The sequence below is a fragment of the Acinonyx jubatus genome, chromosome E2 (genome assembly GCF_027475565.1).
Source record: "Acinonyx jubatus isolate Ajub_Pintada_27869175 chromosome E2, VMU_Ajub_asm_v1.0, whole genome shotgun sequence".
Lineage (NCBI taxonomy): Eukaryota > Metazoa > Chordata > Mammalia > Carnivora > Felidae > Acinonyx > Acinonyx jubatus.
Genome location: NC_069396.1, coordinates 56,688,826 through 56,712,062, shown reverse-complemented (window position 1 = coordinate 56,712,062; position 23,237 = coordinate 56,688,826). Strand labels below are relative to the sequence as shown.

The 23,237-nt window shown below is 48.6% G+C and overlaps 1 protein-coding gene across 1 annotated transcript; it reads right to left on the bottom strand.

Annotated features, from left to right (window-relative positions):
- Positions 1-3,443: 3,443 nt before the first annotated feature.
- On the bottom strand, positions 3,444-23,152 carry CACNG7 (calcium voltage-gated channel auxiliary subunit gamma 7). The gene is made up of 6 exons (XM_027037377.2): positions 23,036-23,152; positions 20,168-20,392; positions 19,763-19,849; positions 19,237-19,377; positions 5,236-5,381; positions 3,444-4,925 (listed from the first exon to the last, which is right to left on the bottom strand). The coding sequence occupies exons 2-6, from the start codon at positions 20,361-20,363 to the stop codon at positions 4,668-4,670; spliced, it is 828 nt and encodes a 275-aa protein (XP_026893178.1). The 5' UTR covers positions 20,364-20,392; positions 23,036-23,152; the 3' UTR covers positions 3,444-4,667.
- Positions 23,153-23,237: the final 85 nt, after the last annotated feature.

Below are 23,237 nucleotides of genomic sequence, written 5' to 3'. Positions count from 1 at the left end.
GACTTTTTGACTCAAGTCATGATCTCATGGTTCGTGAGTTTCACAGCACAGAGCCTGCTTGGGATTCTCTCTGTCTCTCTCTCTCTGCCCCTCCCCTGGTCTCTCTCTCTCAAAATAAATACATATACTTTTTAAAAAAATTGCAGGCACCCCAGAAGTGTTTGGTTATGTGTGTTATGTCTATCGATACATTACGTATTCAAAATCCAAACAGAGGAGATGTAAAAATCTGTATTGATTTCAGCAAAATAATAGTAAACTCATTGCATGCTTACATAGACAACTTATTTTAGTGAAAATAACTGTATTTTCCCAAGCAAAAAATATATAATGGTGTTGGCTTATATAAGTACATATTTATAAATGTATATAAATGTTTTAATTTATTTTTGAGACAGTGAGAGAATGGGGGAGGGGCAGAAGAGAAGGGGACAGAGGATCTGAAGCAGGGTCTGGGCTGACAGCAGAGAGCCTGATGCGATGCGGGGATCCAACTCACAGACGGAGAGATCATGAGCTCAGCCAAAGTTGGAGCCTTCGCTGACTGAACCACCCGGGCACCTGGCTTATATTTTTGAAAATCTGGTGCACCTGGGTGGCTCAGTCGGTTAAGCATCCAGCTTCAGCTCAGGTCATGATTTCAGGGTTCGTGAGTTTGAGCCCCACATCAGGCTCTGCACTGACAGCATGGAGCCTACTTGGGATTCTCTCTCTCCCTCTCCCTCTGCCCCTCCCCTGCTTGTGCTCTCTCTGTCTCTCTCTCTCAAAAATAAATTAAAAAAAGAAACATTTAAAAACAAACAAAAGAGATAAGTAAATAGATGGAATTATGTGGTTCCAGCATAGTCAGTTATACAACTTAGTGGTTAAGCTAAGAGACTCCCAGGATTCAAACCTTAGCTCGATCACTTACCAGCTGTGTGACCAGGAGAAGGTTAATTTATCTCTCGGTGCCTCCAGGATCTCATTTATAAAATGGGGATGAAAATAAAAGGCAGCAACTTCCTTGGGTTATTGAATGCAAAGTGGTTGGCATGTAGAAAACACTCAATAAATTATGCAATTAATTTATGCAAACTATACTTATTAAGCATCCTTGAAAAACAATAAGGTAGAGTTACATAACTGATACTGATTCTCCACAATACTTGGCCATGTGCAATTGGAAGGTGCAGAACTATGTGTATAAAATGATAAATGCTGTGTCAAATAAATATATATGGGCTCCATACCTGGGCGGATTGAAACACATGTGTAAATACCTTCATATGCATATAGTAATGTTGAAATTATACATGGTAAGAAGATAATTCAGGGCAAGGGGGACTTCTGGAGTTCAAGAAGTCAGAAGTAGGACTGACTTTTCACAGCATGTATTTATTTATTTATTTATAATGTTTAGCTATTTTTGAAAGAGAGAGAGAGAGCGTGAGCAGGGGGCGGGCAGAGAGAGAGAGGGAGACACAGACTCTGAAGCAGGCTCCAGGCTCTGAGCTGTCAGCACAGAGCCTGACAAGGGGCTTGAACTCACAAACCGAGAGATCACGACCTGAATCCAAGTCAGACCCTCAGCTGACTGAGCCACCCAAGCGCCTCTCAGGTTTTTTTTTTAAAGATAAGCAAATCTTTAATCTTTAAGATCCCATTCCATTTTCAAAATGTAAAAAACACAAAACAAAAGAAAATGAAAAGCTAGCTTGGTTCTTTAAAAAAAATAATTAAAAAAGGAAGGTATACATTTAGGAAGCTAGGTTGTCAAATTCTGGACAAAATTTGCAAATACCCAGCACTTGCGCTGAAACTACCCTTCCTGTGGGCAAGACAGCACCAATCAATGGGAGATCCTTTCCCACTGAGCAGATATGCAGAATCTTTCTCAACACGGAGCTCCAGCCTGCCACTAGGAATCAATTTGTCTTGACAAAGAAGCTGAAACATCTTTCCACCCCAGCTCTCAAGCATGACCTCCAGAAATTCCTGAAATCATTGGAAATGACTCAGAGTATTTCCCTCAGGGAGTCTGATCCTGCTGAATCTTACTTTCCTGCTAACCTGCCCCTGCCACTCTCCCTGTTCCAGAGGGATTTGGAGTCCTTCTAGCCCATCCCCCTTCCTTTCTACAAAAAAAAGTAACTGAAGCCCTAGAGTTTAAAAGACTTCTCAAGGTCACAGAATGAGTTTGCATCAAAGTCGTGGTAGTGAAACATAGTGGCTGAGAGAGAGAGAGAGAGAGTAGGTTCTGGGATCGGACAGGCCTGGGTGGAAAGTCTTTGCTCCTTACCGGCTGGGTGATCTCAGTTCCCTGAGGGGAGTGCCCAGTGCCGGTTCATCTGCAAAGTGGGGTCGTCTGCAAAGCCTCGTTCCCAGGAGGTTTGGGAGAACCCATGGAAAGCGTGCAGCAGAGTCTGGCACCTAATGGTAGCTTGGTAAGTGTGGTGGTGATGGCCGGAGCTGTCCTGTTTGTACCCAAGAGGCTAAGCCTGGACAAGGCAAAGAGCCAAAGGGCTAGCACTGTGTCTCCTCTGGAAGACACTTCAAGAAGCAGCTCGTTAAGCATCCAGGCTGTTTTCAGTCCCTCAGTGGAGCAGGCGAGATCACAGATCTCAGGACTCACTTTGCAGCCTCTGATACAGGGCTGTTGGGAGCATCTCGTGAGATCCAGTACAGGAGGGGAGTGTGCAGCTCACAGTAGATGCGCCCTGCGTGGTGGCATTGATTTCTCAGCACAGTGACAGAATCAAGCCTTAAGAAGACCCACTGTTTCCCAGTGCAGGGGGAAGGAAGCTCAAGCTTTGGAACCAGATGAATCTCCTTTCAGCTTTGCCTCTGCCGGGTTTCCACCTGTGACCCTGGGTGAGTCATTTCACCTCCGTGGCCCTACCTGCAAAATGACTTCAGCAAACTCAACGTGAAGGCTTGGGGAGAAAACTAAATGAAGCAATGAACGTAGAAGGAAGGCAAGTAATAGTAACAGTACTCTAAGTGGTCACGGTTAACACCAAGAGTTAATTTTTATTGGTCCTGGTGGGTGTCATTTGCTGTCCTACATGCTTTACACGCACCGAATTATAAAGAGTTGCTGTTAACGATGATGAAGCAACTTAAACAGAAACCAATCTAACCTTATTCTGCAGGACGCGAGGCCCCGACCCCTGGGGGTTATAGAGACCTGGACCCAGACCCTGTATCCAATGCCCTCCCCCTGGGCAGGCGGAGACGTGTTTGAAATAAAGTTTATTGAAGTTTCTGTTGGTATTTACATATGATACACGGCAAATAACAGAGCCAGGCCCCCCACCCCACCCCTTCCCCCACCCCAAAGCCCCCCTCCCCCCAGCCTCGTTAAAAATCGCTGCGTAAAGACAGGTTAACTGCTGCAGTCCCCCCTCCCCCCCCCCACTTAAGATGCAAACTAAAAGCCCCCGTCCCTCCCCCTGCCCCCTCCCCCCACCCCGGGGCCTTTCTGGTTGGTTGTACAACACTGTGCTACCTCGCCCTCTCTCCCCCAATAAGGGTGGAGGACGAGTTTCTGGTGACCTTCCCCCCAAATCTGTCCAAGGGGGCGGACGGACCCTTGAAAGAGGCCAGAGTTGGGGGGGGGGTCTGAGATGGGAAGGGGGACTTCAATGAGGGGGGAGTGCCAGAAAATGGAAGACTTCGAGGTTTGGGGGGTTTCGACCCCCGCTACTGCCTCTCCCTCCCCCGACGGGTCCTCGAGGGGGAAGAGGCGGGCACAGGTGTGGAAGTGGCACAGAGGAATTCCCTCGAACCCTAGGGTCTCCATCCCTGTCCTGTGGTGTGCGGGGCTAGATGCACCTAGGGGCTTTGGATGCGCGGGCAGAAAGGAGGGAGACAGAGTGGAGGAAGAGGAAGAAGAGCAGGAAGAAAAAGAAGCCAAGGGCAGCTGAGAAAGCAAGGAGATCCGTTAGACGGCGCCCCCTAAAAGGCAGGCGACCTTCAAGAGGTCAAGAAGAGCCCAGCCGGTGAGGAAGAACGGGGCCTCCCAGGGGAGCGGAGAACTGTGGGGGGGCGGGGTGGGAGGGAACGCCAGGTTAACCACGCCCCGGCGTCCAGCGCCCCGCTCCACCCCGCAGCCGCCGGCGCAGCAGGAAGGCCGCCCACCGCACCCAAGGACCGGGAAGGTCGGGAGATGAGAGTGGGCGGGCGAAGAGAGAAGTCGGGGGCCCAGGGGAGAAGAGAATGGTTGGCATTCCAGGCGGCTGCCGAACCTACTCTCCAGCCCAGCGCCCCTGCGGCGAGGCGGCGGCGGGTTGCGGGGCTCAGGGTGGGTGGGCGCTGGGCACCGCGGGCCCTGCGCGCTGGGTGCACGCTGGGTGCGCACAGGAGGGAAACCGGTGGGGAGGAGACTGGAGGGGCGGGGCGGGCCCCGAGGAAAGGGGCGGGCCCCAGGGAGAGGAGGCGGGGCCGTCTGCCAGTGGACGGGACCGATAGGGGGAGGAGCCCTTGGAAAGTGGGAGGGGCTAGGGCGGCGGGGCGGGGCCACCGGGAAGCAGACGCGGCTGTAGCGTGCACGCAGTCCTCCGGGGCGCATCCCGAAGCCCGGAGGGAGGGTGCGGAGCTGTGGGGCTGGAGACCCCTGAGAAGGAGGAGGAGGAAGAGGAGGAGGAAGAGGGAGAGGAGGAGAGGGGGGCTCCGAGGGGCAGGCCTCAGCACGGCGAGGTGGAGATGTGCAGGTGGTCCGGGTACTTGATGGCTGGAGGGTAGTTCTGAGTCATCTGGATGGAGACGTCGCTGGAGATGTCGGAGGGGCTGCGGCCGCGGCGCCACGCCTCGGGCTGCAGAAACTGGCCGGAGTAGTCCGAGCAGTCGCTGAGTCGCGGGCGGTAGAAGGCCGGGTGCGGACGGTACATCTCCTCCTCCGCGTAGCGCTTGGTGAACAAGTACACGGACATCACGCCAGCCCCCTGTGGCAACGCATGATCAGAGTCCCAGAGGCTGGCCCCCCACCCCGAGCTCCCGATGACCCCAAGACTCCAGACCCCCCACCCCCATCTCGCTCAGACCCAAGAGTCCAGCCTCCCAGCCCCTCCTCCCCCAGGACCCCAGAAGTTGGGAGCTCCCAGACCCCTCCTCCAGGACCCAGGGGTTAGGCCCTCAGCTGCCACCTCCCTCTTAAATCCAAAGTCTACACCCCCAGCTTCCTCTTCCTCCTGGACCCAGGAATGAGGGCCCCCAGAGCCCTCTCCATTCAAGTCTGGGGCCCGCAGACATCACCTCTTTCAGTAGGAAGGAGGAAGCGGCGAAGGCAAAAGACCACCCGTAGCGATAGTGGAAATACTGCTCAGAGCTGCTGGGCCGGTTCATGACCTCGTCATTGATGCTGGAAATGTAAAGAACCAAGCCCACCACCAAGGAGAGGCCTGGGGGGAGCAGAGGGGGCCCTTGGGCCGTTAGCAGTGAATCCCTTGCTCCAGCCCCAGCCCCAGCCCCTCCCCCATATCACTGCCGCCCCTTCCTGCCCCCTCCCCTCTCTTCCCTGCTGGGTCCTGAACTAAATTCCTTTTTTTTTTTTTTTTCTGAAGCCCCTTGTGCTGGGCCTTGGCTGGGTGCAGGGATCGCAGAGATGAATGAACTTCCTCTCCTCACTCCTCCCCTAATCTGCTGTCCAGGAGCTCACAGAGCAATTGGGGAAGGCAGATGTGGGCATTGGTCAGTCGTGGCATACGCGGTGATATGCACAGTAAGGGAAGTAGTAACACAGAGTTCTCTAGGTCCAGAAGAGGCACCAGCCCACATAGGTGAGGGGCAGGGACAGAGGCAGGGGCAGGGGAAGCCAAGGAACGCTTCCTGGAAGAATGGTCTTTGTCTGAGTCCTAAAGGATGAGGCCTGGGTTGAGACTATGAATAATAATAACAACAACAAACAACTATGCGCCATGGGCTAAACCCCACCCACATCCTGTTTTTGCATGGCCCTTCTAGCTAAGCATGGCTTTCATAGAATTAAATTGTTGGGAAAAAAATCAAAAGAAGAATGATATTTTGTGGCATGTAAAAAGTATGCGAATTTCAGTTGGCAGTTCCTAAAAGTGTTAAAGATAGAATTACCACATGACCCAGCGATTCCTCCACTGGGGATCTCCACCCAAGAGAATAGGAAACATATGTTCACACAAAAACTTTGCATGAATGTTTGTAGCAGCATTCTTAATAGCCGAAAAGCGGAAAGAACCCAAATGTCTATCAACTAAGTAGATAAACAAAATGTGGTATAGCCGTATAAAGGAATATTATTCAGCCAAAAAAAGGAACGGCATACTGATATATACGGCCACGTGGATGAACTTAGAAAATAAGCTCAAGAGAAGGAAGACAGATGCGTGCTGTAGGGTTCCATTTATATGTGATGTTGAAAATAGGCAAATCCGTAGACACAGAGAGTAGATTAGCGGCTGCCAAGGAATGGGGTGGAGGGGAGATTCCGACTGTTGTTAAAGGGTAAGAGGTTTCTTTCTGGAGTAATGAAAATGTTGTGAGATCGGGTGATAGGGATGGTTATACCACCTTGCAAATATACGAAAACCACTGAATCATACCAACTTTGTGTTTTGTGAATTAGAATACCTCAGTTCAAAAAGTATATGCATTTTAGGGGCGGCCTGGGGGGCTCAGCCCGTTAAGCTTCTGACTCTCGGTGTCAGTTCAGGTCATGATGTCGCGGTTCTTGAGTTTAAGCCCCGCGTTCGGCTCTGTGCTGACAGCGTGGAGGCCACTTGGGATTCTCTCTCTCTCTCTCTCTCTGCCCCTCCCCAGCTTGTGCTCTCTCTCTCTCTCTCTCTCTCAAAATAAATAAGTGAACTTAAGAAAAAAGTATATGAATTTCTAATGTCAGGGACTATAAATAAAATTTTATTGGTGCACAGCCACGCCCCTTTGCTCCTGTGTGGCCCGCACTCACAGTGGCAAGTACAGCCTGTATGGCTGAGGATATTCATATCTGGCCTTTTACAGGAAAACTTTCCTGACCCCTGAATTGCAACGCGTACACGATCTGAGTGTCACCAGCCTCATCCCTGGAGCTCCCTCTACTTAGATCGCATGACTGTCTCACCCTGCCTTGAACTTGTCCAGCTTATTTCTGTCACAGGGCCTTTGCTCTTGCTGTTCCCTCCAACTGCAAGACTCTTCCTCCAGGCTTCTCCAAGTCTCTCTTTCACTTCATTTACATCTCTCTTCCTTTGTCCCTTCTTTGAGCTCCTTGTTTAAAAAAAAATGCTCTTGGGGTGCCTGGGTGGCTCATTCAGTTAAGCATCCAACTCTTGGTTTTGGCTCAGGTCATGATCTCATGGGTTCATGAGATGGACCCCTGCATCGGGCTCTGTGCTGACTGTGCAGAGCCTACTTGGGATTCTCTTTCTCCCTCTCTCTCTGCCCCTCCCCTGCTCTCTCTCTCTGTCTCTCTCTCTCAAAATAAATAAACATTTTTAAAAATGTTCCTTTAGGGGCGCCTGGGTGGCTCAGTCAGCTAAGCGTCCGACTTCGGCTCAGGTCATGATCTCCCAGTTCTGGAGTTCGAGCCCCGCGTCGGGCTCTGGGCCGATGGCTCGGAGCCTGGAGCCTGCTTCAAATTCTATGTCTCCCTCTCTCTCTGCTCCTCCCCTGCTCACGCTCGGTCTCTCTCTCCTTCAAAAATAAATAAAAACATAAAAAAAATGCTCCTTTACTCAGAATAGAAGAAATGGGAACTGTGAAGAGATACTGTTTCTCAACCATCAGGTCACCAAAAGTTAATAACCTTCACAACATGTCCTTTTGGTGAAGCTGAGGAAACGGCAGCTCTTATGTGTTGCTAGTGGGAGTGTAAAATGGCCCAGGCCCTGTGGAGGGGAATCTGGCCAAATCTAACAAAACCACACATGTATCTGTCCTTTAACTCAGCCATCTCACGCATAAGAATTTACCCTGAAGCTATCTGTCCAACCATACGAAAGCACATATGCACATGTTAATTCACCACATTACTCATAACTGCAAAACAATGGAAATGACCTAGATGAACTTACAGAGAGGATGAGTGGGATACATTGTAAAACTGTGCCGCTGTGAAATGAGAATGAGGGTGGTCTCTATGAACTGCTGTGCCATTCAATGAGAGTTCCAGACACTGTCACTCAGCTTAACAACAACAACAAGAAAGAGTAATGCGCAGAAGAATATACGAGTATACAGAATGCTAGCTTTTAAGGAAAAAAAAGTACATAAAATGCATATGTACATCTGTTTATTTTTGCAAAAAGAGACATGGTAAGGAAAACAAAAAACGAGGCTGATCACCTACAGGAGGTAAGTGAGAAGAGGAAGGAAGGGATGAGAGAAAAGTGGCGTTGCTGATTTTTGCATGATCGGGACCCTTGGAACAATGCTAATGTTTTATATGTTCAAAAGATAAAACCAACAAGGATTGAGAAAAACCTAAAATTGAATACAAACAAAAATAAATGAAGCTAAGTTTATATCAAACGAGTAGCACAACCACAGGAAGGAGTAAAAGTATTATTCCAAGTGACTTTTGAATACGGTACTTTGATTATATATTTCACTGTAAAGACAAAAGATCTGCAGAGAAATCTTGAACCTTAGTGGATTTGGGGGGCGGTGGTCTAGAGGTAGCAGTTCTTAAGCAGTGTAGGGTTGAGCAAATGTTCAAATATACTGATATTTAGGGAGCTGGAATTTTTCATTTGGAAGAAAGGAAGACACAGATAAGAATGGGGTGAGGTAAGGAAGAACCCTGGGGTGTCAGTATAAAACTCCTGTTTTACAAGCACATGATTCCCCACTTTGTGCCCTGAAGCATCCTAGCAGCAGTGACACCCCAGCAGCAATGAGCACAGCAAGCACCCAGAGTTTGGTCTCTAATATCATCCCTCACTAAATAAGAAGCTAGGGCTTCCAGAAGAAGTAGCTAATTGGAAGCCTGGGGGAGAGGCAATAAAAGTGTAATTGTGCCATAAAGGAAGGAAATATGCAAAAAAAAAAAAAAAAAAAGATGGGGACATATCAGAAAAGAATGCAGGGACTAGTCTGAAGAGGGTTCCTGGGGCACCTGGGTGGTTACATGTCTGACTTTGGCTCAGGTCATGATCTCATGGTTTGTAAGTTCGAGCCCCACATTAGGCTCTTTGCTGTCAGTGCCAAGCTCACTTTGGATCCTCTGTCCCCCCCCTCTCTGCTTCTCTCCCATTAGTGCTCTCTTTCTCTCTCTAGAATAAATAAATATTTTTAAAAATGAAGAGGGTTCTTGGGGCGTCTGGGTGGCTCAGTCAGTTGAGCATTTGACTTCAGCTCAGGACATGATCTCACAGTTTATGGGTTTGAGCCCTGTGTCAGGCTCTGTGCTGACAGCTGCTTTGGATTCTGTGTCTCCCTCTCTCTCTGCCCCTCCCCTGCTAGCACTCTGTCTCTCTCTCAAAAATAAATTAACATTAAAAAAGTTAATGTTTATTTTTTATGGGGGGGGGGAGGGTCAGAGAGAGAGGGAGACACAGAATCCAAAGCAAGCTCCAGGCTCTGAGCTGTCAGCACGGAGCCCCACGCAGGGCTTGAACTCATGGACCATGATCTCATGACTGAGGGATTGTGAGATTGGCTCAGGTCATGATCTCGAGGTTCGTGGATTCGTGTCCCGCATCAGACAGCTCAGAGCCTGGAGCCTGCTTTGGATTCTGTGTCTCCTCTCTCTGCCCCTCTCCCACTCACTCATATCTCTCTCTCTCTCTCTCTCTCTCTCTCTCTCTCTCTCTCTCTCTCTCTCAAATAAATAAATAAATAAATAAAAATAAAAGCTTCCTTTATCATAAAGGAACTTAACATACCATCTCAAGCAAGTGACCAAAACGAACATCACCAATAGTGGAGTCGACTGACACCATTACCTCCTGATGTGAGCGTGCCACAACTCCATTTACGTGGCCTTCCCGCTGGAAATGTGTAACCTGAATCCACTCCTAAGGAAACTGTGGCCATTCCACTAGACAACTGGCTGAGCTCTTCAAAAAAAGTCAACATGAAAGATATTTCTTCTTTAAAAAGGCACAGGAACTATATAAAAGATGAAAGGCAATGAAAGAGACAGGATGGGGATATACAACGTATGCTCCTAGATTGCAAACTGAATTGGGATGAGAGGGGGCAGAAATGACTACAAAAGACAGCATTGGGACCATTGGTGAAATTTGAATATGGATTGTGTTTTAGCTATAATATTGTATAAATGTTAAACTTCCTGAATTTGATTATTGTACTGTGGTTAGAAAAGGGAATGGAGGGGTACCTGGGTGGCTCAGTCGGTTAAGCATCCAATTCAGCTCAGGTCATGATCTCACGGTTCGTGGGTTCGAGCCCTGCATCAGGGTCTGAGCTGACAGCTCAGAGCCTAGAACCTGCTTTGGATTCTGTGTCTCCCTCTCCCTCTGCCCCTCCCCTGCTCATGATCTGTCTCTCTCTCTCTCTCTCTTTCAAAAATAAATAAAAACATTAAAAAAGAAAGAAAAGGGAATGGATACACTTGTTTTTAGGAGATACTTGCTGAAGTATTTAGGGGTGAGGGGTTTGCTACTTATGTTCAAATGTATACATATATTTAGGTTTATATATATATATCTCAGATACAATATGGATAGAAAGAGAGAGAGAACATCGCAAAACATTAAAATTTGGTCCACCGGAAGGGTATATGTGAGTTCACTGCATTATTTTTGGCTAATTTTTCGGTAGGTTGAAATTTTTTTCCAGAACAACAAAAAGAAATTCAACAAACTAGGTATTCCAAAACAGGATTTTTTTCTCCCCAAGGTACCAAAGTATCACCCTAGAAATCACTTATTCATTAGAAAGAGGAAACTCCCTTTTCAATGAACAGCCCTGATGACCATTACCTTTACCAAAGTTTCAAACTTTGTTCCCGTCACGGGGAACGACCTGACATTATTCACCACCCAAAGTGATGGGATATACGAACGCAGCACTCCTCTGTATCTGCTCGCCAAACATTTTTAACCTGGATCTAATAAAGCCTCTAGTGTAGACATGACTCCCAGGTTACAGAGAAAGCAAGCAACAAGGAACAAATCAAACGACGCCATGGAAAAACAATCAAACAGATCTAAGATGGGGACTTTCTATACTAACTGACACCTTGGTCAGCAGTCTTCCAAAGGCCAGTGATATGGGTCAAGCCAGTAACACTGCATCCAGTGATCATTCTTAACACCCCCCAAAGACAGACAACCAGGCATTGTGTCTCTGGATGCAATGCGGTAGGATATAAACAGCACCACCTATCTTTGAAGTATTTTTTTTTGCCAAACACACACACACACACACACACACACACACACACACACAGAGAGAGAGAGACCAGAAACCCATAAACCTGGATTGGATCAACAGTTTTATAGGTAAACATAGGGATGAATGAGCATATTACACAACATGAGAGGGCAACGGGAAAAATCCTGGAGGTGGGAATTCTACAAGACAAATGACCAGATTTCACCAACAAATAAGTGGCAAGAAAAAAATAGGAGAGAGATTATTATAGATTAAAAGATGCTTCAGAGATCTATCAGCTAAATGCACAGGTGGAATTTGAATCCTGATTTGCGACAAACTAACTGTAAAAAGGCACTTATTTATGAGACACGTGGGGAAGGAGAACCCTGACTAGATTTTAAATGATATTAAGCAGCTATTCTTAATTGTTTGGGCATGATGGCTATGTTAAATAACAAAGTACTTATTTCTCAGAGATATACTGAAATATTTGTGGGTAAAAACGATTTAATGGCAGAGGCTGGCCTTAAAATAACGTAGCGAAGTGCAGAAGGGAGATACGGCCGTGGGACTAAAAAAAGATTCGCCATATGTTGGTAACTTTTTGAAGCTGAGGGAAGGATACACGGGATTTCACTTATTTATACTATTCTTTCTGTATTTTTATAATGAAGTACATTTTAGAAGTCAGTGTTGTAAAAAAAAATAGTGGGGGAACTAGTCTAGAGTAAAAGAGACGTGAACTAAATGCTGTGTGTGAACCAAGCTTGAATCCTGGTTTGGGGAGGGGAGCTATAAAAGGCATTCTTGAAACAATGGGACAGTCTGCGAATGGAACAAATTATATTATGGCATTACTGGAAGATTTCTTGGTATGATAATGGTGGTGTAGTAGAATGCCCTTCCTCTTAAGAGATGCATACTACAGTGTTTAGAGATGAACTATTGTGATGTCCATAACTTAATTTTAAATGGTAACGTCCCAGAAAAGCATGGGGAGAGGGGAGAAAAAAAGGAGGGTGGAAAAAAAGAGAAAGAATATGGCAAAACATCAGAAAAGTGCAGGATTTGGGTGGAGTAAGGTATACAACGCTCATTGCACTCTTCTATTGATTTCAAAGTTTTCATTAAAAAATTGGACTGATTGGGGCAAATGGGTGGCTCAATAAGTTAAGCATTGGACTCTTAATTTTGGCTTAGGTCATGATCTGACGGTTGTGGGATTGAGCCCCACATCAGGCTCTGGGCTGACAGTGGGGAGCCTGCTTGGGATTCTCCCTCTCCTTCTCTCTCTGCCCCTGCCCTCTCAAAATAAATGCATAAACTTAAAAAAAAAAATTGGAGTGAGGCACCTAGGTGGCTCAGTTGGTTAAGCGTCCAACTTCAGCTCAGGTCATGATCTCATGGCTGGTGGGTTCAAGCCCCTCATTGGGCTCCATTCTGATAGCTCAGAGCCTGGAGCCTGCTTCAGATTCTATGTCTCCCTCTCTGTCTGCACCTCCCCCGCTCATGCTCTCTCTCTCTCTCTCTCTCTCTCTCTCTCTCTCTCTTTCTCTCAAAAAATAACATCTAAAAAAGATTGGAGTGATTGAGATAATGCCCCCCATTACTCTCCTTCCCCTGTCCTATTTTTTTGTCACTCTGATTACTACCTAACATGTAATTTGTATCTGTAATTGTTTCCACCATGCATCTCCCCCACTGGGATGCTTGGAACTAGACTACCTTGTTCCTGTTTGCATCGCTATCATGTAGCACAATAATAAATACCAGTTGAATGGATGAGTATACTTGCCAAGCAACTCGAGCTTCTAGCAAAGCTCATTAGTTGCTTTCTTTTTTTGAATGCATGCTAAATCCCCCCATTTCTCCATTTCCTCTAGGAATTAACTTTTCCTTGCTCTGAACATCCATAGCACTTTCAGTTTCTAGAATTCCATAATTTTGGTATTCAAGAAGAGTGGGCCCACAAAGTGTGGTGGAAAAGCATCCGAGATAGATCCAGAAAGATGACCAGGCTTAAAGAAAAGAAATAGCAAAGGAATCCTACAATCCACACTCACTCAAGTACCCATGCCCCTAGTGCCCTAGTCAGGTACCAGGGGAGTCATCCTGATTTTACTCTCTCTCTCTCTCTCTCATCCACCAAAGATTCTCAGTCATCAAGTCATGTCCATTTTACTTCCTGAATCTCTTATAAATCAAAACCCCTTCTTGTGGGGTAACTGGGTGTCTCGGTTGAGCATCCAATTTTTTTTTACATTTATTTATTTTTAAAAGAGAGAGAGAGCAGCGGAGGGGCAGAGAGAGAGGGAGACACAGAATCCAAAGCTGGCTCCAGGCTCTGAGCTGTCAGCACAGAGCCCAATGTGGGGTCCAAACTCACAAACGTGACATCATGGCCTGAGCTGAAGTCGGATGCTTGACCGACTGAGCCACCCAGCTGCCCCGTATTCTTGATTTCAGCTCAGGTCATAGCCCCGGGGTCATGGGATAGAGCCCTGTGTTGGGCTGTGCGCTTAGTGTGGAACCTGCTTGAGATTCTCTCTCTCTCCCTCTGCCCCTTTCCCCTGCTCTCTCTCTCTCTCTCTCAAAACAAGAAACAAACAAAAAAAAACCTTCTTGTAACCACAAATCCTCTGGCCCAGGTAAGGTTTATTGTCAATGCTTCTACCATTGCCCTTAAATCCCTATCTCCCTGCTTTAGGTACTGGTTCTTTCTAAAACCCATACAAACTCTAGCCTTCTCTTGTCAAAATTCTTCCTTGGCTTCCTGTTGTGCACAGAAGTTTTTCATTCCTCAGCCTGACATCCCAGATTCTGCGATCTGACTCCTGCTAACCACCTTGATTCCGTTTTAGATTGCAGTTCTAAACAACAGACATTCTGCATAAGGCAAGTCAGGAGCAAAGGTTGATAAGGATACAAATAAACAAATATTTCCAAAGAGAGAGAATTTTTTTGTGGCTTTTTTTGCTTTTTTTTTGTTTTTAGTAATTAAAAATCATGTAAAAACAATAGCAAAAGTTATTCTCATCATTCTTTCTACTTCCTGGATATTTTGTAGTGGCTCTGGTTCTCCAAAAATAATCTTTCCCCCTTTTTTCTCCTTTCTTCTCTTTCTCCCTCCTTCCCTCCCCACTTCCTTTCTCTGTGATCCAACTCCCATTACATCCCCCCCCCCCGCCCACCTCGCCCCACATCTGTTTCAGAATATCACCCTAGGCAAGAATCACCTACATTCCAAGCTGAACAGAAACAACCCGGCCTTAGAACAATACGGTTTCAGGACCATGGAGAGCTGCACATGAGTCTACCTCTGCCTTAGATGCTTTCTAGGACATTAACACCTGCTGTGAATTCCACCACCGTACAAGGCACTATTCTTTCTTCACTTGAAAAATTCCCCCTCGCCCTTTCAGCTTCATCTACTCAGATGTCACCTCCTCTTGGAAGCCCTCCCAGGTCACTCCACCACCACCCTCCACCACCCTACAGTACCAAGTTAATACATCTTCCCCTTTCCCAGAATGCCTTAAGCTGTCCTTATCATTCATCCTTCATACAAATATTTCAATGTGTAGTTTGTACCAGCAACTCATCTAGGCTTTGCAGACACAAATGAGAGAATGTTTGTAAGTGTCCATGTATTTTGGAGGGTACATTCTGGTAGGAGGCAGGAAGCAAATAAGATGACAATAGCAATAAGTGTGATGAAACAAATATAAAGTTTGCAATGTGGTACATAGTATAGTGGGGGTGAGGCAATATTACATACTGTTGTCAGGGAGACAAACTCTGAAGGGAGAAAGTTCAAGCCCTTTGAGTACCAGGAGGAAGAGACTTCCAAGCATGAAGGGATAATGAGTGCAAAGTCCTCATATGGGACTGAGATGAGCATTTTCAAGGAATAGAAGGAGGCCAGTGTGGCTGAGGTTGTAAGCAATGAAGAGAGTGTTAGTGGGTTAGGAAATGAGGTCAGAGATCTGAGCAGTAGCCAAATCATGGAAAACCTTGTAGGCTAGCATGGGGAGTTTGGATGTATTCTAAGTGCAATGGGAATCCACTGAGCATTGAAGGGATTTAAGCAAGTGTGTAGTTTTGATTTGCTGGGTAATTGGGGCTGTTTTGTAACTGACTGCATGTGAGCTCTCACTTAGGATTCAGCCACATCTTCAGTGCTCTGTTCAGGACCTGGCATGTAGGATGTCTGGGTAAATGTTTGATGAGCAAATGAATGAGTAGATGCATGTTGCGGGTCAGGGGTTAATATGGGCTTTGCATGGGAAGCATGCTTCTTATGACCTGGAAAAAGAAAATCAATGACATTCCATCCTCCACCCTGCTTCTCTCGACAACCATATCGAGTCAGTCATCTGGTTCCATTGATTCTTCTGTCGATCTATTTCTCTGTCAAAGTCATCCTGTTGCCTTTAGCTTTCCATCCCTAGCCCAGCTCAGGCCCCAGCTGCTCTTGCCCAAACCACTGCATAAGCTTCCTCCTTGGTTTGCCAATTTCTTTTCTTTTCCCCCCACTAGTTCATCCCCAAAATGCTCCCTGAAAGATGCTTAGCACCCAGGTGTGACCCAATCCCTCCCCTGCCCCAAATCTCCCACCACTTTATCCAGAATTGAATGCCAAAGCCACCATTTACCAGCCCTTGGGCAACTAACTCCTGTCTCTCTCTCCAAGTCTTGGTTTCCTCACTGGGAACATGAGGCAGATAGACTAGATTATTCTGTTCTAGGATCTAAGACGCTGGTACTGTTTCCATCCTTTCCTCTACTTTTAAATCTCTTTAATTTTTATGATTTTTTAAAAAGCTTTTTATTTTTTATTTTCTTATTTTTTTGAGTAATCTCTACACCCAACATGGGGCTCAAACTCACCCCAAGATCAAGACTCCCATGCTCTACTGACTGAGCCAACCAGGTGCCCCATTTTTTGTGTGTGATTTTTCATTGTGGTGGGGCAATACAGTGCCATAGTGAAAGCTTGGGTGGGGGATCCTGCTTCCACTATGGAGCAAGGTCACCTGTGAGTGCTTCTGTTTCCTCACCTGGAGAATGAGAATCACAGTGGCATCTGCCTTACAAGGTAAAGAAACGAAATAACCTGCATAAAGCACTTAAGACTTCCCCAAACCATGGCGCTCCATGAAGTGCTTATAATTTTGGCTGTTGCTGTGATTAGTACCATGTATATGTAATGTATGGTTGCCCTTCACATCTATGATCTGGACCAGGGCTCAGCAAACTACCGTTTGCTCCAGCACTTGTTTTTGTATGGTTTGTGGGCTAAGCATGGTTTCTCCATTGTTAAATGGTGAGAAAAACAAAACAAAACAAAACAAGAAGAATATTTCATGGCTCGTGAAAATTACATGGAACTCAAATGTCAAGATCTATAAATAGTATCGCTGGGACACAGCCATGCCCACCACTGCACCTCTGGTTGTTGTGACACTACAACCCTATGGCTCACAAAGCCTGAAATCGGTACCATTTGGCCCTACATGGGTTTGCTATCCCCTAAGATTTGTCCTGTCCAGACACCTGGGTGGCTCAGTCGGTTAAGCGTCTGACTCTTGGTTTTAGCTCAGGTCATGATCTCATGGTTTCATGAGTTCGAGCCCCATGGGCTGACAGTGTGGAGCCTGCGTGGGATTCCTTCTCTCTGCCCTTCCCCCACTTGCGTTCTCTCTCTCTCTCTCTCTCTCTCTCTCTCTCTCTCTCAAAATAAATCAACTTAAAAACATTTTTTTAAGGGGTGCCTGTGTGGCTCAGTTAGTTAAGTGTTTGACTTCAGCTCAGGTCATGATCTCACAGCTTGTGGGTTCCAGCCCCATGTCAGGCTCTGTGCTGACAGTTCAGAACCTGGAGCCTGCTTTGGATTCTGTGTCTCCCACTCTCTCTGCCCCTCCCCTGCTCACACTCTGTCTCTTTCTCCCTCAAAAATAAAAATAAAAACTTTAAAAAAAAAAAAAGATTTGTCCTCTCAGCAATTCCATACTGTAGCCCATGAAGTTAAGGGGAAGAATTTGAATGCAGGGATTTCTAGGTTCACAGCAGTATGAACTGTCGGTCACTACACCCCAAAACCTTGAAAGCACATGACCATAGGCCATATTTTGTGAAATGAACTCAAGGAAGGGCTTTAGGAAGCAGGCTTCAATCTCCCCAAATTGCTCTGTTGTTACATCAGAGGCCTGACCTCCAGCCATGACAGCACCATCGATCCTCAGCCTGATCTTGGGAAGTCAGGTCCTGGGGCACCACAGGAGCATGAGCCTGGGTTTTGGGAGGAGAACACCCTCTATGCTAACCGACTACTCTGTCACTGGGCTACGCTACCCCTTCTGTGAACAGCAAACAATGGGATTTTCCTTCTAGTGTTTTGGGTAGATTGAATAAAAGCAACTACCCTCGCCCCACTTCCTCTCTCTCTCTAGGACACTATTTTTCCGTATGAAAAACGATGAGCCCTTTCGGCTCTGACGCTCTGGGATGGTGATATTCTATGTGCCTTATTTTAGCTCAGCTCAGTGTCTGCCTCCACATGCTGCGATTCAAGTTTACAGGCAGGTTGCACCCTGGTTTCTCTGGAAAACGTCTCTTCAGGTTAGGTTGGAGGCAGGGGGGGAGGTTTGGCCTGGAGAAAGCTGGCTGAGGAGCAGAGAGGAGATTGGGGGTACCCAAACATCCATCTTCCACTGTCTGTGGAGCCAACACTAAAGAGGGATCCAAGTGCAGGCCCCAGGAGACAGAATGGAAATGAGACGTATGCAGGCTTTGTTCATAAAATATCAACTGAATTAGAAGGACCCGAATGGAGCGTAACTAAATTATGTTGAATGAATTTGAGCCAAGTTGAAGAACTAAGTCAAAATACACTGGGGTTAGTTGGACCAGATTGATGAGTTAAATGTGTTAGGGCTGAGTTCACCTGGGCTGAACTGAGCTGAGATGGACTGAAATGGACCATGCAGTGCTGACATTGGAGGAGGGTAACACCTAAGACAGAACTCTGCAGGGGAGCTCAGGACACTCGGTCCCCCAGCACCAGTTTATGTGTCTTGGGCAACTCCCTGCACAACTGTGGGCCTCAGTGCCCCCATTTTATCAAGTGAGTGCTAATAATAACACTCCCTGGCAAAGATGTTATGGAAAAGGTGTGAGATCACTCGTGCAAAAGATCCTCATGTCTCAAAAGAAGAAACAAACAAATATTTAAATGTAGCTAATGATGTGCATGGTGAAATACTTTGGGTGAAATTTATGGACACTTTTCTTTGAACTGCATAAAGAAATAAAGGTGGATTGATGGATGGATAGAAATATAGATAGATGGACAGATACGGGGCAAAGCAAGTCTAGTAATAGGGTAACAGTTGACTCTAAGTGGTGGGTCCGCCCATGGGTGTTCATTCCAAAATCCTTTCCACTTTTCTATTTGAAAAATTTTTGAATACAATGTTGCACAGAAAATAAAGAGCCTTATGATATGTTAACTGCTAAAATATCAGGAGTGGTTAAAAAACACAGCCTCTGGAGGTGAAGGGTGTGAGGCTGAGTCCCAGCTCTGTGTCACTGGTTGTATGGGCCCGAGCAAATGACTTCACCTCTCTGAGCGTCTGTTTCTGCATCTGTAAAATGGGGCTGTTGATAGCATTTATCTCACAGGATTGTGGAGAGCATCAGAACAGAGCCCCATACCTAATTAGCACCCCATAAACATTCGCTATGATTTGGTCCTCCCAACAAGCTGTGAAATGGGTGCTGTGATTTCCATTTCACAGAGAAGGAAAGTGGGGCTCAGAGAGGTTCGGCAACCCCTCCAGATCACACAGCAAGGAAGCGCCTTTCTTAGTGGAAGAGAGACCACAGGTTCCTGGAACCAGCAACAGTCCCCCAGCCCCTAAGTCCTTTCCTTGGGCTCACCCGAGAGGATGAAGAAGATACCAGAAACGAAGGCCAGAATGGTCCTCTGTGGGCGGATGTGGCCGATGTTACTGATGACGAAGGCCGTGAACACTAGGAAGAGACTGACCATGGGGAAGGGGGTGGCTGTGCGCACCGTCTCTGAGAGAGGGGTAAAGGGAGAGACAGGGGGTGAGGGGAGACTCTGGGGGGGGTGACACCTTCCCATTCCCCCTAACTCTCCACTCCCACCATCCCCACCCCCTTTGTGGCTCCTCCCCTTTCCCATACCTCCACTGCTGGCCCCATTCCTTAGCCCAGGCCCCACCCCTTTTGGTATGGCCCCACCCCATTCCTGTTGACTCCACCCACTGCTCAGGCCCCGCCCCATCAACCTGGCCGGTTCTCTTCGTCCAGCCTCTGCCTTCTTTCAAGCCTCCACTCCTTCCCTTCCATCCCACCCCTTCCCTGGTGCTGCCCTTTCTCCCGGGACTCTCCCTGTGATCCTGCCCCCCTTTGCCTGCCCCCCGCCCCCGCTTCCCCTCACTCAGAATATTCTCCGTGTTTTCCGTCACCAAGTTGATCTCCGGTTCAAGGAAATACTCCGAGGCCACACAGCGACCCTTCTCCCGGCCTGGGGGGGAAGATAAGAAGGTAAAGCTGGACGAGAGGCTCCTGAGTTCCGGAGAGACAGGGTTTTTATTCTGCCCATTCAACACTGGAACCGTCCAGGAGACAAGGACTGATGGACTCTCCAGTTTTAGGGACCCTGGAATTGTGTGAGCATGGGGCTCTCAGATCCAGGACATCAAGGGCTAGAGGTCGGGTCTCCAGGAGAAAAACAGGACCAGTTTCTGGACTTCTGGAACCCAAGGGATAGAAGTACAGGTAAGGGCTCTTGGGTCCCAGGCAAGGCAGGGGCAGTTGAATGGACGGCAGGTGAGGTCCGTACCTGCAAAGAAGCAGACTCGCCAGAGGCCTGCGTGCAGGGCCATCTTGACCTCCGTGGTCTGGTTCTGTGGCAGCACCGTTCCCTCCTCCATGTACAGCCAGTAATCAGTGCTGACCGCGATGCCCACGAGCAGCAGGCCACACGCACCGAACACGCTGCTCAGCAGGGTCAGGGCGCGGCTGCTGCAATGACTCATCGTCAGCGGCGGGGGGCGCCCTGCGGGGCCTGAGTGAGAGACAGAAAGCTGTTGTCCTGGAGAGCCCTGGTGGGGCTAACTAGATTCCCCAACCCCAAGCAAACACCTGGACACTGGACCCAGGCTCTGACCTCTGTGCCCTAACCCATGACCCCATTTCTGGATGGGAACCAGTGACATCAACTGTTGACCTTCAACCCCAGGCCTGGCCTTCCCACACCTGACACCTGTGTTCTGGATCCTGATGAGAGGCCCCACACCAGATCGCCAGCCCCAGAATAAGATTTTCAACTGTAACCCTTCAGCCCAGATCCAGAGATTGGACCTTAGCTCCAACCATGTGTCTGGACCTGGGTCCCAAATATCATGACTCTGACTAGAAACTCAACTCCCATATTCTCAATGCCAGAACCAGGCCCTCCAACCCTAAACTTAGGCCCTTTCCCAAGCCCCCCACCAGAATCCTTAACCTTGAGCCTGGTCCCATGACTCAAACTTACACTGACCAGGCATTTCAACACAAGAACCAGGCGTATCTCCCCAATCCTGGCTCGTGGTACCTTAACCCTTTTCTCTTGGAGTCTGTTTCTAAATAGTTACCAGAAATCCCCCAAGTGGGTCACTAACAAGAACAACCCTAAGTAAGGGTCCCACTAACCGAGGACCCACTAACCAAGACCTTGAGCAGAGGCTCCTGCCCAAGTTAAAACACTTGGACTCTTCTCTTGACATGTAATACCCAATTCTGACACCAGGACCTTGACCCCATGACCTTCTGACTCTGCTCCTGTGCCTTGACCTCAATTTGATAACTCAATCTGATACCTCAATCTGAGATCGTGGCCCATGACTCAGATGTAAGATTCCAGAACCCTAATCCCCCCCATCCCAGATCCAGGCAGGTTCACCTGGGATGCTGGGGCTCCATCTCAAGCTGCTGGATCCCAGAACACTGGGACTCAGAGACCTGGAGCCTGGATTTTGGCTAGAGATTCCAGAATGTCAAAACCATGAGCTGGGACCCGCCCACTCCCTCAATTCAGCACCCTAGCCAGAGTACCCTAGACCATCTTTCAAACTAGGGATCAGTGCTCTGAACCCTAAACCCCCAAATCAGGAAGTCCGTGATTCCCCCTTCATGGGCCATCACAAGGTCCCCAAATTCCCTACCAGAGATTCCAGATTCTAACCTCCAATGTTAGGACTTCCAATTACACATCCAACCTGAAATTCTGATCCCTCTAACGCTGGAGCCTCAAAACACGAGACATCTCCAGTTCACAGCCGTGGCCTTCCAAATTCCAGTCGGGGAGCTGGAGTTTCGAGCTAGGGAGCTCATAATCCCATACTTCCCACTCTTGTCCCCCATCCCCCAGCCAAGAACTTTCCCCTGCACCACACAATCCCATGATTTGGGGGGACTCAACTTGGGATTCCCTTCCTATTTCATCCAGGGATCTCTACGTCCCTGAATACCCGGGATCCCCACCATCTTTTTAAACTAGGAAGGTGAAGGGACGCCTGGGTGGCTCAGTCAGTTAAGCGTCTGACTTCAACTCAGGTCATGATCTCGCGGTCCATGAGTTCGAGCCCCGCGTCGGGCTCTGGGCTGATGGCTCAGAGCCTGGAGCCTGCTTCGGATTCTGTGTCTCCCTCTCTCTCTGCCCCCCCCCCCATTCAATGCAGCCAAGACTTGAGACCCCGCTTTCTTTAATCAGAATTCTTGGAGCCTTGAAACTCTGACCCATGCCAATAAGGATCTTGGAGTCAGACAACTTTCATCACCGCCCACCCCCCATCTCAGCACCCAGAGCCCTCACCCCCCACCAGACCCCACCCCCAGCCTCCTGGAGGAGTCAGGGAAGCAAGTCTGGCAGAGCTCTGTCCAGCTTTTCCTCCCATCCCCCCATCCCAACGCTCCGGGGCTTAACCGCCAGCTACTTGCTCCCCTTCCAGTCAAAACCCCAGTCACCCTGACTGCCTGAGTCCCAGGTAGCTGACCTCAGCTCCCCCCACCCGCCATGACTCCTTGGACTCTCAGCTGGGACCTTGCCCACTGACACCCTTCTCACTTCCCCTCAGAAACCCCCTCCTGCTGTGCTCTCATTCCTCCTGACTCCAAGTGGCCTGCCCAGATCTCATTCTCCTCTAGCCCTTTTTCCTTTGGGACCCTCCCCCAGGCCTGGAGCCACCTTCTTATCCTTCTGTATCGCAGCCTCTTCTGGATTCAGGATCCTTCGGATCCCAGGGGTCCCATTCTCCAAGCCCCAAGTCCAAACTCCGTCTCCCTCCAATCTCTTGAGGAACGTATTCTCCGTTCCTGGGGACCCCTTCTCAGACTCACATCCTGCTCTCACCGGGCCCGGGCCCTCCCCGCTCATCCAGGACGGCCTCCCTCAAGGACCTGGCCTGCACCCTCCTCAGGGCCCACGGTCTCTAAGACTCGGACATTAAGAGTACAGTTGCCCCACTCCAGGACCCTCGGACCCTGTCCTCCCGGATTCCCTAGGCCCGATGTCCCCCCACCCCCCATTGCCTCCCGAACTCGGGCGTCCGGACCGCCAGAATCCCACACCCCAGGTCCCTTCAGGGCCCTTTTAGCCCCAACCCCTAGCTTCCAGCCACCTCAAGGGGACCCCCCACTCCTTCCAGGACCCTCCCCTCGCGCTCACCTCGCTCAGGGCTGGGCGGACGCTCCGGGCCGCGGGCCCCGCAGCCGCATGACCGGCCCCGCGGCTTCCCCCGGCCGCCGCCGCCGCCACCGGGGTCGCCGGTGCCCGCGCCCCCCGCCCCCGCCCCGGAGCCCGGCGTCCCGGCCCCCTCCCGGCCTCCCACCCCCCACCCCCCGCGCCCGCGGCCTCACTCGGCGGACGG